The 14,527-nt window shown below is 37.9% G+C and overlaps 1 protein-coding gene across 1 annotated transcript; it reads left to right on the plus strand.

Moving 5' to 3' along the window:
• Positions 1-818: 818 nt before the first annotated feature.
• On the plus strand, positions 819-12,629 carry DBR1 (debranching RNA lariats 1). The gene is made up of 8 exons (XM_060149172.1): positions 819-1,139; positions 1,765-1,889; positions 3,707-3,787; positions 5,946-6,031; positions 7,551-7,775; positions 10,607-10,687; positions 10,940-11,085; positions 11,570-12,629. The coding sequence occupies exons 1-8, from the start codon at positions 943-945 to the stop codon at positions 12,261-12,263; spliced, it is 1,635 nt and encodes a 544-aa protein (XP_060005155.1). The 5' UTR covers positions 819-942; the 3' UTR covers positions 12,264-12,629.
• The last annotated feature ends 1,898 nt before the right edge of the window (positions 12,630-14,527 follow it).

The following is a 14,527-nucleotide window of genomic DNA, read 5'->3' on the forward strand; positions in this document are numbered from 1 at the left end:
TGATCTTCCTGTGCTATGTGGCTGCTTCCCACTAGCTATCTATTTTACATTTGGCAGTGTGTATATCCCAGTGTCTTCTTATTGTCATTGTTTTGTTTACATCTTCTGCTTCATTTTGAATTAACTTTGGTGTCTTTATTCCTAGAAATTGTTTATCTAGTTTTTTTTAATGAGCAGAGATGGCTTTATTATTCTCCGTATTATCTTGATTATTTTCTTGATTAAATTTGCCATAAGGGTTTTATTTGTTTGCTTGTTTCTGCCTTGGCCACTAATTCTTCGATTGTCAGTCTGGTCATTTTCCCTCCTGGATGTTTTCGAGATATTCATCTGCTTTCATTGAGCTTGCAGTCTAGTTACACAAACAACCATTTGGTAGGGAAATGAAGAGTCCCTGGCCCCTTTAAAAAAAATAACTGATAATTTTAGAAACTCTTCGAGGAGATAATTTCAAAATCCTCAGTGAGTTTTTACGTTTTATTTTAAATTTATTTTTATTTCGGGTGTCTTAAAAAATCGTTTGTTTAATCGTTTCTAATCACTTTCAGGCAATTATCTTTGCCGTGAGAAGTTCATCCTAAGTTTGATTTTATCAAACTACACTATTTCCGGGAATTTTTGTTTGTTTGTCTTACTACTCTGGTTTTGATTTTTAGCACCTGTCAGGCTGCTTGGACTTCAAGAACCACCTGCCACAACACGCAAAGTACGAGACGATTTAAAAGCTCCCTGGAACCCGTGTTGGTCATTCCCTTCCCGACCTCTCTCTCGCGAGATTTGGAAACCGGAAGTGAATTATATTGCTGGAGTCTCAATTGCAAGAGGCGGCGTCTCAGTTAAGGTTGGCGGGATCTGAGCGATCAGTCGGGTCTTCGTTGTCCGGCCTGGGCTGGCTCTGGTTTAGGGGGTTGCGGGCAGCACTCCCTGCCTCGGGCCGGCAGCATGCGGGTAGCTGTGGCCGGCTGCTGCCACGGCGAGCTGGACAAAATCTATGAGACGCTGGCGCTGGCGGAGCGGCGCGGCCCGGGACCGATAGACCTTCTGCTATGCTGCGGCGACTTCCAGGCTGTGCGCAACGAGGCCGACCTGCGCTGCATGGCCGTGCCGCCCAAGTACCGCCACATGCAGACCTTCTACAGGTGAGGGGCGTGGCTTGGGCCCGGGCCCCCGCGGTGCGAGGTGTGACTAGCCAGCGGTGGGGGCTGAGAACCCGGGCTGAGTTGGAATCCTGTCTGCCATTGACCAGCTGTCTCTCTTAGTTCCCGTCTTTGTTTACGCTGTGTGTCTAGGAACTGGCGCTTAGTAAATGTCACTTTTCTTCTTTCCATTCATCTGTTTTGTTTCGGAAGGGATCGCAGCCTGAGGGGAAAATCTGGAGGAAGAAACTGACAGGTTAATCTACTTTATACTTAATAGGACTCTGGGACTACTTCATTTATTGATCTAGGAGTTTTTATTGGACGCTTGCTATGTGCTAGTCCTCATTCTAGAAACTAAGGTTGTTGCAGTGAACTGACAAAAGTTTTTGACCTCATTGAATATACGTTGGCTTGAACCCAAGGTGGCGGCCCTTAATCATTCTTAAGAACAAGGATGGACAATTCATTTAGAAAGGGCTTAACTTTTTATGATGAGCTCAAGTTTTTTTTACTTCGGACCTTATTTTGCTTTTCTGCTATGCCTAGTAGTACAGGCATGCCCAATTGCTTTTCTCTGTGTCTCATTTCTGCTATGCCAATTGACAACTTTACCCTTATGTTCTAGGTATTACTCTGGAGAGAAAAAGGCCCCAGTTCTCACAATTTTCATCGGGGGTAACCATGAAGCCTCAAATCATTTGCAAGAGTTACCCTATGGTGGCTGGGTAGCACCAAACATTTATTATTTAGGTATGTGTTCGTGGGTAATTTCTTGGTCTGATGGCATGGAAGAGCCTGTCAGGATTTGTTTATCAGTTGATCAGCATCTTGAAATGTATGGTGTTTTGGGAATGTCTCTTGATTTAAATAATCATGAAAATTTAATTAAAATAATTCATTTAAGTAGGTAATCATGAAAATATGTCCATGCATCATCTAGTGCTTTAAGCAATACTTAATATAACTGCAAAGAGTTTCTGTACGATTTGCAATCCCTTAATTTTTTTCTTATTCTTCTTATTAAATTAAAAAAAATGAACTTTTTATAATGGAAATATTTAAACATACACAAAAGTAGAGAATAGTATAATGAACCTCTTGTACCTATTAAACAGCTTTAACAACAATTATTGTTCTGCCATCCTTTCAACCCACTCCCCGCCTAAACTCTTTTGTGGGAGGAGGTGACAGGAGTATTTTATCTATTTATTTTTTAATATTTTATTTATTTATTTGGCTGTGTCAGGTCTTTAGTTGTCGCATGTGGGATCTTCCTTGCGGCGCGGGATCTTCCTCGCGGTGGGCAGGCTTCTCTCTAGTTGTGGCGCCTGGGCGCTCTGGAACTCCAGAGTGTGCTGGCTCAGTAGTTGCGGCATGAGGGCTCTAGGGGCTTAGGGGCATGTGGGATCTTAGTTCCCTGACCAGGGCTCAATCCCATGTCCCCTGCATTGGAAGGTGGATTCTTAACCACTGGACCGCCAGGGAAGTCCCAACTGGAGTATTTTAAAGCAAACCTCAGCCATCGGATTATTTCACCTGTAAATACTTCAGCATGTGTTTTTAAGTGATGAGGATTTAAAAAAATACCACAACTACAGTACCATGATTATACCTATTACCTATCATTATCTGTTGCCTAGTTCATGTTCAGATTTCCCTGATTATCACAAAGATGTCTGTTTTACAGTTGACTTGTTCAAATAGGATCCAAACAAGGTCCACACTTTCATTTGATTGTCATGATTCTGAAGTCTCTTAGACTATAACTGTCCCTTTTCGCACTCTCTTCTCCCCCAAACCCCCATGCTGTTTATTTGTTGAAGAATATGGGAAATTTATCTGGCAGAATTTCCCACATTCTGGGTTTAGCTGATTGGATTTCCTTGGGTTGTTTAACGTGTTCCTTTTATCCTCTGTGTTGCTTATAATCTGCATTTAGATTTATAGACCTGATTAGGTTCAGGTTCAGTTTTAGTCCTTTTAAACTATACAGTCCTTTCATCTCTTTATTTAAATGTTTATAGGTGTTTCTAGTGATGACATTATAACTTCAGAAATTTAATTTCTCTATGTCATTACTGATGGATCAACTTTTGACAACTGTAGTATTGTGAGAAGGTGAAATTGTCTGAAGATGATCAATCAAATGAAATAGAGAAACTGCAGGTTTCTATATTCTATAAGTCAAAGGTATATGTTATATATACCTTATATATAACATATAAATCCATCATAGGACATTTTCCCCTATTTCCCCCGCCCCATCCCCACATTCCTTTAGGTACCAAATTTATGTATGTCTGTTTCCCTCTTCACACTCCCTGTCTCATTTGTTCCTTCTTTTCTGCTCAGTCTCTTGCCTCCGTAGTCTCCCTACTCTATGTTATATATTGTTGGCATATTTTCTATGTAAAAGAGTAACCTCATCATGACACTTAATTTTCAAATAATTTTAAGACTGCATGATATTCTAGGCCTCTAAACTGTTTGTTCAGTTAGTAAAGATTGCTTTAAAAAAATGATTGCTTTTGCCTACAGTAATTTTATTTAACTATGTAATTTTTCAGGCTTGGCAGGTGTAGTAAAATACCGAGGTGTAAGGATTGGTGGAATCTCTGGTATCTTTAAATCTCATGACTATCGAAAAGGTATTGTTATGCTTTTTTTTTTTACATTTTATTACATTCTTTTTTTCTTTTTTTAATTGGAGCACAGTTGATTTACAATGTGGTGTTAATTTCAGGTATACAGCAAAGTGAGTATTGTTATTCTGAGAATTGTTTTTAAACTTAGAACTTCCATACCCCATAGTAACTTAAGCATAATATACAGCAGTTTGACTTTTTCATTGGATTTCTCCTATGAACTGATTAATTTATTCTTAAATTTATATTATAAAATATTTTATAAATATGAAAAAATAGAGAACACTAGAACGTATTATCTGTGTATACACCATCTAGTTTTATTTGGTATTTTGCCACTTTTAGTTTTGATTTTTAAGAAATAAAAGAGTACAGATACAATCGAAGTTCGTTGTTTATCTGTCCTCAGTCCCATCTCTCTCCTTTCATTCCTCCCTTACCTCACCAGGCAGTCACTATTCTGAATTTGGTGTTTATCATTCACTTGATTATTCTATATCATTACCATATCAGTAACAGCTTTAAACAGTGTATTATATAGCATGTTTTAAACTTCATATAAGTGTATCATTTTACATGTATCTTTCTGCAACTTGCTTCTTTGTTTGTTTTTTAAATCCATGTTGATACATGTAACTCTGTCATTTAAATTTGTGAATAGTATTCCATTGTATAAATATACCACACTGTATCTGAATGAATTATATCTTGATTTTAAAGTTAAAGGAATAGCTTGGATCCACATTGATTTTAAAATTTCATGAATTAAGTTGACAGCTAAAACTTACATCCTCAGTGTAACTGTTAAATCACAAGTCTGTTCCTTGCAGCCCTGTTCCCCATGATTCTGAACTATTGTGATGGGTCTGCAAAAATAGGCCATCCTCTCTACCTGGCAGGTGTGGGCACAAATTGGAACCACTCTTTGGAGGAAAATTAGTAACATCTGTGGAAATTATAGAAGTATTCTTACTCAGGAGTTCTACTTCCAGGAATTTATCTACAGATATATTCCACAAGTGCAAAATGATATAAACAAATGTATTTCAGCCTTGTTTGTAATAGCAAAAGATAGGAACTAGTTAAATGTGTCATGATATAACTATACAGTGCAATGCTATGAAGTCAAAAAGAAGGAAAAAAGAAGGAGCTCTATGTGTGACTAATATGAAAAGAACTCCAAAATAAAGTGAAAAAAACAAGGCACAGAACGTGTATAAATTATACTGCCACTCGTATAGAAAGAAAAGGGAGGATAAAGAAATATGTATATTATATGCATAGATGACATCCCTGGAATAAAATACTGAAACCTGGTTAACACTGGTTCCCTGTAGGTAGGGTTACTGATGGATGGGGGAAGGAATAGGAGAACCCTGTCCGCTTGTTTTAGCAGCTTGGTTGACGTAAAATTTATGTACCATTGTAAGTACACAATTCAGTGATTTTAGTAAATTGTAGAGTTATGCAGCCTTTAGCACCATCTGGATTTAGAACATCTCTATCATGCCTAAAAGTTTTGTGCCAAACTTAATCCCTGCTCCCACGCCAGCCCTAGGTACCCACTAGGGTCTACCCTCCAGGAGGAATACTTTTTACCCTATGCCTTTCTTCTTTTTCTTTATTTTATTGAAGTATAGTTGATTTACAATATTGTGTTAATTTCTGCTGTACAGCAAAGTGATTCAGTTACACATATATATGCATTCTTTTTCATATTCTTCTCTATTATGGTTTATCACAGGATATTGAATATAATTCTCTGTGCCATACAGTAGGACCTTGTTGTTTATCCATTCTGTATGTAATAATTTGCATCCACTAACCCCAAACTCCCAATCCATCCTTCTCTCACCCCCGCTCCCCCTTACCCTATACCTTTCTGATGGTATCTTTTAAATCTTAAACTATGTGACTGAACAGTGTATTCCAAAATTAAATATAATTTAATTTAAAAAATCATAAGCCTCCCACTTATTTAGATTTATAGTTGGTGATCAGTTATTAGAAAATACCAGCATTTTGAGTGTTTTTTTAATAAAATTTTCAAGAACCAAAAGCATTGATGACAAGCATCAGTTTTGGAGAAGTGTACGTATGTATTTATACTTGCAGTATTTAAGGGAATTGATAATAGCTTATTTCTCTTCTTCAATTTAAGGTCATTTTGAGTGCCCCCCCTATAATGCAGCTACAATAAGGAGTATCTATCATGTGAGAAATATTGAAGTCTACAAATTAAAACAGGTATGTAAAAAGTACATTACGGCAGACTTGAAAAAATGGTAAACTAATTCTCTACCAGAATGTATTTTGATCTGCTACTTCCAAGAAGAGCTCAATTCTGTATTTCCACAATGTGGATCTTGAGTTGTTTTTAGGAGGTTCACAGATGAACATTTTTTAGATTTTAATGGCTATACATTTATTTTAGTGATTAATAATAAAATAAAATATTTGATCCATGACTTCAGCTACCATTCCTTAGGGTAAGGCTGAAGAATATATATTGGAATAAAGTGATACTTGAAAGAAAGTGTTAAATATTTTATTTTAAATAATGATATTAAATAGAAAATAATAGTGAAGATGATATGGGAAAATTGTGAAGGTGATAACCGAAACACTGGCTCAACTGGAGAGTAAATGAAACTAGGTTTTTGTTTGTGAACCCATTAAATGTCTGACACCGGGCTAAGCAGCTTTCATCCGTGATAGTTCATATAACTGTCACTCAAATTCTGTCATGCAGCGTGTCCAACTTTGTCACACTAAGGGAGAGAGGCCAAAGGCTCAGATAGATAAAGTAACCTGCCCGGACTTCCCACACAGTTAAGAGCCTGCCAGAGCCCCCAGGCTGGTAGAGCCTGCCAGACTGAACTCAGGCCCTTCCCATCATAAATACAGCCTCGACTGGAACATAAAGATGTTTACAGGTATGCCCCATTCATAACAGTTACTTACCTTTTACTTTTTACTTTTACTCATCTAAATCCTACTGGTCCTTGGAGACCCAGCTTAGATTTCACTTCCCAACCAGTGTTCTAGTTTAAAGTCCTCACCCTTCTCTGAATTTTTGTAGCACTTATTGCCCATACCAGCTTTTCAGTGGTTAATCATGTCTATCTTACCTTTTGTATTTTCTTGAACACTTACTTAAATTATTTTAATTTAGTTGTCCAAGTATTTGCTTTGGATTACTTGACAGTATGGAGTATATTTTGTGTTCTCCCCAAGAAGACACCAGCTACCTTAAATACCTCTAATATAATTTTTGTAGTAAACAGAGAGGTTTTTTTGGTGTTTACTGTGTGAGTCCATCAGAAAAAAAAAAAAAGGTTTACTGTAGGTTAGGTTTACTGTATCATTTACATTACAAGTCTCATGAAATCTGGACATTGATCTTAAAACAGTAGTTTCTTTACTAAAAGGGAAAAGAACAGTGCATGTTGTAGATTTTAGAAACCCAGTGCTGAAGACCTCAGCTGATTGGCAATCTAATCAAAGTGTGTCTCTGTTGAACTGCCTCGCCACGGAAAATAAAGGTGATTTGTGAGGCAGAGAGAAAGGTGTTTCTCTTTGCCTCGATGAGTGAGTAGCTCAGTATTTCTGTGACTTCCTTAAATAAAGTGTTCTTAGAATGAATTACACAGAAATCTACAGATCTCCGTGGGTAAATGGTTGTGTGGCGGTGGAGAGAAGGGAGGGGATTGCTTTTGGTTAATCTGTTTCTAAGAGCTTTCTTTCTTTTCTTTGTCTGTTAAAGCTGAAGCAGCCTATGGACATATTCTTATCTCATGATTGGCCGAGAAGTATATATCATTATGGAAATAAGAAGCAACTTCTTAAGACTAAATCTTTTTTCCGACAAGAAGTGGAAAATAACACATTGGGAAGTCCCGCTGCCTCAGAACTTTTAGAGCACTTAAAACCTACTTACTGGTTTTCTGCACACCTTCATGTGAAGTTTGCAGCCTTGATGCAACATCAGGTAGAAAACACAATGCTTATTCTTTGATTTAACAAGCAGTTATTGAACATCTACGGGCTAGGCCCTATGGGCATAGTTGGAAAGTTAGAGAAAGAGATCAAAGGTAACTTTCCTTTTGTGAATAACTCAGTATCCAGTGGGGAGAAGGGACAAGCAAGCAATTATAAAATAGTGTAATAAGTTTGTGACAAAAAGTGCTTAGGATACTGTGGGAACACCTAAGCCAGGCCATGGTGAGATGGGGATGTGGACAGAGAGATGAAGGGATAGAGAAGGTTTTCTAAAGGAGTTGATGGTGCCAGGAAGAAGCAGATTATCAGGGTAATCTAGGCCCAGGGACCGATGTGTGCACAGGCTGGAAGGTCTGAGAGCGTGGTGCCTTTGGGGAAGTGCAGCTGGTCCCTGGGGCTGAGGCACAGGGAGAGATGAAGCTGGAGCGAGATCATAGCTGCCTTCTGGGATATGCTCTGGAGTTTGGGTTTTAACCAGGAGGTAATGGGGAAGGTTGGGGGTCATGAAGTCAGAGTTTCATTTCAGAAGGATTAGATTGGCAGCAGTTTTGTGTGTGGATTGGAGTAATGTTAAATGGGAGGCAGAGGAGGCAAAAGATGAGGTTCTAACCTAAGGCAAAGAGGGAACACAGAGAATGAAGCAGGTTCCAGAGAGATTTTGGAAGCAGAATCATCAGGATTTAGTGACAGAGGGAGGAGTGAATCTAGAATGACTCCCAGAGTTTTCCTTTGGTAATTGCATGGGGATGGTGCTTGATGCAAAGTAGAAAATAAATACCTACTTAGAGTTAGGCTTTAATGGAACTATGCAGTTCTTCCTTTCACCTCTGATTCTGGTTGAATTCTGACTTTCCCATAAAGTATCCCATAGGAAATACGTTAAAAAATGCTGGGTTAACAAAGTTCGGGATTTCTTCCCAGAGGCTTCTGTAGAATTTCTGAGAGTCCAGTGTGCTAATGCGCATTACCTTTCTCTGAGATGGCGGAGGGGTTGTGCAGCGCTTCCTGAACTTACCTGACCAAACCCTTTTCTGCGGTAGAGGTACACTTCGGTGATGCTCTTCGCACACGGTCTGGAAGATTCTGTCTGAAAACATTCCTGTGGGCCCTCTCTGTTGTGGGCTTATTCTTACTCCCCAGCTTCACTGGGAGAAGAAGGCGAGGTTACTCTTGCATTTTCCTTTGGGCTGTTGCCAGCGTGATTATCCTCTTCTCACGTCCAAGTCTTCTGTTTCTGTCAGTCACCTTTCCCACATCTGTGTTACTCTCCTCTGTCTCTTGGGGCTCATGATGCTCTTGGATTGCTACTGAAGCACCTAATTTGCTACTTTTCCCTGATTCTGTCTTCTGTTGTCAACCTTGGGGACTTGTGTCTCTGAATTAATATGTTTAATCCCTTTTTGTTGCTCCTCAACTGCCTCTTACTTCACCAGTATTCTGTCTGAGTCCTTTTACTAACACCAAAGGTCATCTTTCCTCAGAACTGCCCTGCTGCCAGGATCTGCCCGTGATCTCTGTGCATCCCACCTCTCAGTCCCTCCCCACCACTGAATTGAAACCTGGTCCTCAGCAGGGTGTCCCATCACTTGCTTCCTTGTCTTTCTTTCTCCATGTGCCTTGCTGGTTTTTTTTGTTTGTTTGTTTTGTTTTGCTTTTTGCGGTACGCGGGCCTCTCACTGCTGTGGCCTCTCCCGTTGCGGAGCACAGGCTCCGGACGCGCAGGCTCAGCGGCCATGGCTCACGGGCCCAGCCGCTCCGCGGCATGTGGGATCTTCCCGGACCAGGGCACGAACCCATGTCCCCTGCATCGGCAGGCAGATTCTCAATCACTGCGCCACCAGGGAAGCCCTGCCTTGCAGTTTTTAGTGAGTCACTTTTTACTTCTTCCAGTGTGACCTTCATGTTTGTGATCCTCCCATGTTTCTTTCTGCTGGTTCACTTTTTAAGAAAGAACTTCATTGGAGTATAATTTCCATGTCAAAAAATTCACCTGCTTTAAGTGTAGAATTCAGTGATTTTTAGTAAATTTCCAGAGTTGTGCAAACATCATATAATCCAGTTCTAGAACATTGCCATCACCCCAAAAGATCCTTTGTGCCTCTTTGCTGTCAGTCTTTGTTCTGTCAACATTCAGCCCCAGGCAACCATTAATCTGTCTTGTCTCTATGGATTTGCCTTTTCTGAACATTTTATATAAGTGGAATCACAAAATACATAGTCTTTGGTAACTGGTTTCTTTCCTTTACTTGCTTTTGAGGCTCATTCTTGTTGTCGCATGTGTCAGTGTTTCTTTCATTTTTATTGGTGAATAGTGTTTCATCCTATGGAGTATGTATGTATATATATATATCTATATCTATATCTATATCTATATATATATATCTACTTTGGTGTTGTATCTAAGAATCTTTGCCTAACCCAGGGTTACAAAGATTTTCTCCTATGAATTCTTCTACGAGTTGTATAGTTTTAGCTCTGCCAATTTACTTTTAAGCTCTTCCGTTGTCTGATCTTTAACCTTTGTGTTATATGCTTTGGTTTATGTGTGTTATTTGCTTTGATTTAACATTATCATTACCACCATTTCTTTCTGCTTTGACTATTGTAAGGAAATTGAAGCCCAGGCCCAGAGAGTGTAAGTGCCTTGCTTGTCATTGCACAAGGGGGTATAGAGCTAACTTGTTTTGGAAAAGTAACCATTGTTCCTTTGACACACAACTTAGGGGATTGGGTAGTGAAGATTATTTCCGTCCTTTTCAATGTCTGAATTGCTTGTGATGTTTTAACGTTCTTTCTTAAATCATGGTTCCTATTGTCTAGGCCAAGGATAAAGGACAGTCAGCCAAAGCAACCAGATTTCTAGCCCTGGACAAATGCTTACCACACAGAGACTTTCTTCAGGTAAAAAGAAAATGAAATAACTTTGCAATATAGTTTTACTCTTCCAGTGATTAAAAAAAATTGTCTCCTTGCAGAAATTATCGGTGTTGTTTGTAATCTGTGTGTTCTGAGATTTCTTTGGGAATGTTTAAGTTACATTCATGTTTGTAAGCTACTAAATTAAATTCCTTTCAAACTTTACTGTTATATTGACATTCTTAGAATATTAAAAATAGATATGTACTTCTTAAAATCACCAATTTCTTCTTGTAGGTAATAGATATAGAACACGAACCCAGTGCTCCTGATTACTTGGAGTATGATACCGAATGGCTCGCCATTCTCAGGGCTACTAATGATCTTACGAATGTGAGTGAGCGCCTATGGAATATGCCTGAAAATAATGGCCTGCATACGAGGTGAGTCTGACCTTCTTCAGGATTTTTCCCTCTCCATTGTATGCACAGTTTTTGTCCCCTCCACCTTCTTATTTTTTTAAATCAAGGGAGTTATTGCTACAATTCAGAGTTTATTGACTGGTATGAAAATTGCAAGTTTTCCGTCCGAGAGATCCAAGAAAATAGACTGCTGAGCGCCAACCCAAAGAAGTGTATAAGTGCAGCAAACTATAAGCGCATAAGCGCATGAAACCTTAAGACCGTGGAGATTTGGTTCACACATTAAAATAATTTGTACTTGTTTTAGGGAGTGAGTTAAGGACAGCTTTTTCTAAGAATTGTTTTAATCTCAAAATGGTCCTTTGCTAAGTTAACTATAATTTTATGAAGTGGAATTCTGAAATGTGGTTTATTTTTTAATGCACCTGCCGTCCATAGTTGGAGCTCATCATGTGTTGTCCAAGGCTGATAAAATATAAAAAGCTATTGTTTTGGACTTTTCTAGGTGGGATTACAGTGCAACAAAAGAAGCTATGAACGAAGTATTGGAAAAATTGAATCATGACCTCAAAGTTCCATGTAACTTTAGTGTAACGGCTGCTTGTTATGACCCTAGCAAGCCACAGACACAAATGCAGTTGGTTCATAGGATCAATCCTCAGACTACTGAATTTTGTGCCCAACTTGGCATCACTGACATTAACATCAGGCTTCAGAAGGCCAAGGAAGAACAGCACTTGTGTGGTGACTATGAAGAGCAGGATGACGTGCAGAGTAATGACTCTGGAGAAGACCCTAGTGAGTATAACACAGACACATCTGCCCTGTCCTCTATTAATCCAGACGAAATAATGTTAGATGAAGAAGAGGAATATGATGATAGTATTGTAAGCACACACAGTGACATGAATACACCATCTGTAGAACCATCTTCTGATCAAGCTTCTGACTTTTCTGCAAGCTTCTCTGACATCAGGATCTTGCCAGGTTCCATGACTGTATCTTCTGATGATACATCTGGTTCCCCAGTTGGCAAGGAGGGGAATCGCGGTGACCCTGTGGAGTTGGGGAATGGAAAGGACTTAACCAACGTGCCGTTGAAGAGACTGAGTGATGAACATGAACCTGAACAAAGAAAGAAAATCAAGAGGAGGAATCAAGCCATCTATGCTGCAGTGGATAATGATGATACAGCCTAAGACAATTTACTTGTTTTAGTGTTATATGTAGATATGTGATTTTTGAGACTATATTTTTAGAGCTGGATCTTTGACTCAAGACTTAACTTTGTAATAATGAAGTTACATAAATTTTAGTTAGGTATCGACTTTATCTTTAGGCCTTTGTATGTTTCAGATAAAAAAAATATTAAACTTTCATATATTTACTTGATTGAGTACCCCTTTTTCTGAGAACATATATTATTCACTTTCAGTTTTTTCAGCAAGCACTTATTGAACACCTACTTTGTACCAGGCACTCTTCCATAAGATGGCACTACAAAGATGAGTAAGACAGGGGTTTTTACCTTCATAGAGTTACTATCACTGTAAATATTTTGGTGTATAAAATATGGCATATTTTGTTTTACAGTTAAGTCATTATTGTATATATACTTATATATGCTCCCTTTTCGTTTATTATAAATATTTTCTCTGGTCAGCTCTTAATGTCTATCGAATATAATTGAAGCTGAAGAGGGTAGATAAGATTTCAGGAAATAAGTACTAAACATTGGCAAACATAAAATCTTATACTTAGTTGATGAGATTAATATAACCCTGCTGACTTTTACATATTATATTTTAGCTTTAGGTTTAATTTTAATGTGACTATACAGGTCATGTGGGGCACAGTTCAGCTTAGTATTAATTACTAGCAGGGAATAAAATAGATAACCAACAGGGACCTAGTGTATAGCACAGGGAACTATACTCAGTATTTTGTAATAACCTATAAGGGAAAAGAATTATCCTAGTAGAGATGGAAAGTGAAAGTAATTTCTGTAGAAGGAATAGTGTTATCGAGGGACTACTGGTTCAGGTGGTTTCAGGAGAAACTACCAAACCTTTTAAAGGTAACCACTAATATTATGCAAAGTGTTCCAAAATATAGAAAATGAAGGAAAGTTCAGTTTCTTTTCATGACGCTAATATAACATTGATACCTAAATCTGACAAAGATTGCGCAAAGAAACCACAAACCAATCTCACATATGAATATTGAGTCCCAATTGAAGTCCTAAATAAAATATTAGCAAACAGAATCTATAGCACATTTTAAGATACAGCATGACTGATACAAAGATAGTTCAATATTAGGAAGTCTGTTCATATAATTCACCCAGTAATAGATCTAAGGACAAACAATGCAACACCCATTTCTGATTTTTTTTGAAAAGTAAAATCTAGCATCTTGTTTAAAAGGGAAATACTATAAGCATTCCCATCAAAGGAAAGTGAGAGCAAAATCAAGGAACAAGATACCCACTACCTCCTTTATATTTTAATATTGGTGAAAACAATGAGGGGAATCAGAATTGTAAAGGCAGAAGCATCTTTATACAGATGACCTGAATGTTTCGTTGGAAAACACCAGAATATTAAAACTAAAACTAAGATACCACTAAAGTAATATGTAAATAAAGTAATACAGCAAAGTAATGTTATGAACTGAACATACAAATCAATAGTTTTCACATACACAATTACTAGTGAGTGGCATGATATAAGCAAAACAACAAAAATACTTAATGAGAAATGCATAAAACCTGTAATGAAAACCTTAAAATGCACCCGAAAAATGCAAAAGTAAACCTGAGCTAATAGAAAATCATCTCTTATTCCTGGATAGATAAACTCAACATTTTAAAGATGCCAATTCTCAAGTTAACGTATAAATTTAACATCCTAATCAGAATATCAACACATGTTGTTTGTCTTTCTGGAGCTAGACAAGTTGATTTTAATGCTTGTGGATAAATAAGTTAGAACAGACAGGAAAATCCCCTGCAAAGAGTAATGGACATATGCTGGGCATAACAGCTATTAAAACGTAATACAAAGCCTCTACAGTAATTAAAACAACATAGTACTGGTTCATTAGAGGACAGGCCAATGGAACAGAAAGACAAGAAATAGGCCCAAACATATATAAGAGTTTAGTATAGTATTTAAGTGACATCTCAAATCACTGAGGAAAAAGATGACATTTTAAATAAATAGGATTGGGCCTTGGGAAAGAAACTTTTTTTTATATACCAAAATTAACTCCAAATAGATCAGAGATATACATGTGAAGAATGAAACCATATAAATACCAGATGAAAAATGGGTAAATTTCCTTTTAATCTGGAACTGAGGAAAGCCTTTGTAACTGTATCTCAGAATCCAGACACAGTAAAAGACTGACACATTTTTTTGTTTTTTGTTTTTTTGCGGTACGCGGGCCACTCACTGTTGTG

The sequence above is a fragment of the Lagenorhynchus albirostris genome, chromosome 5, assembly GCF_949774975.1.
Source record: "Lagenorhynchus albirostris chromosome 5, mLagAlb1.1, whole genome shotgun sequence".
NCBI lineage: Eukaryota > Metazoa > Chordata > Mammalia > Artiodactyla > Delphinidae > Lagenorhynchus > Lagenorhynchus albirostris.

Excerpts from the sequence above, each read along its gene's own strand:
- DBR1 (XM_060149172.1), top strand. The coding sequence starts at position 943 with ATGCGGGTAGCTGTGGCCGGCTGCTGCCACGGCGAGCTGGACAAAATC. Across the intron at positions 1,890-3,706 it reads ACCAAACATTTATTATTTAG|GCTTGGCAGGTGTAGTAAAA; the intron begins GTATGTGTTCGT and ends GTAATTTTTCAG. Across the intron at positions 3,788-5,945 it reads ATCTCATGACTATCGAAAAG|GTCATTTTGAGTGCCCCCCC; the intron begins GTATTGTTATGC and ends CTTCAATTTAAG.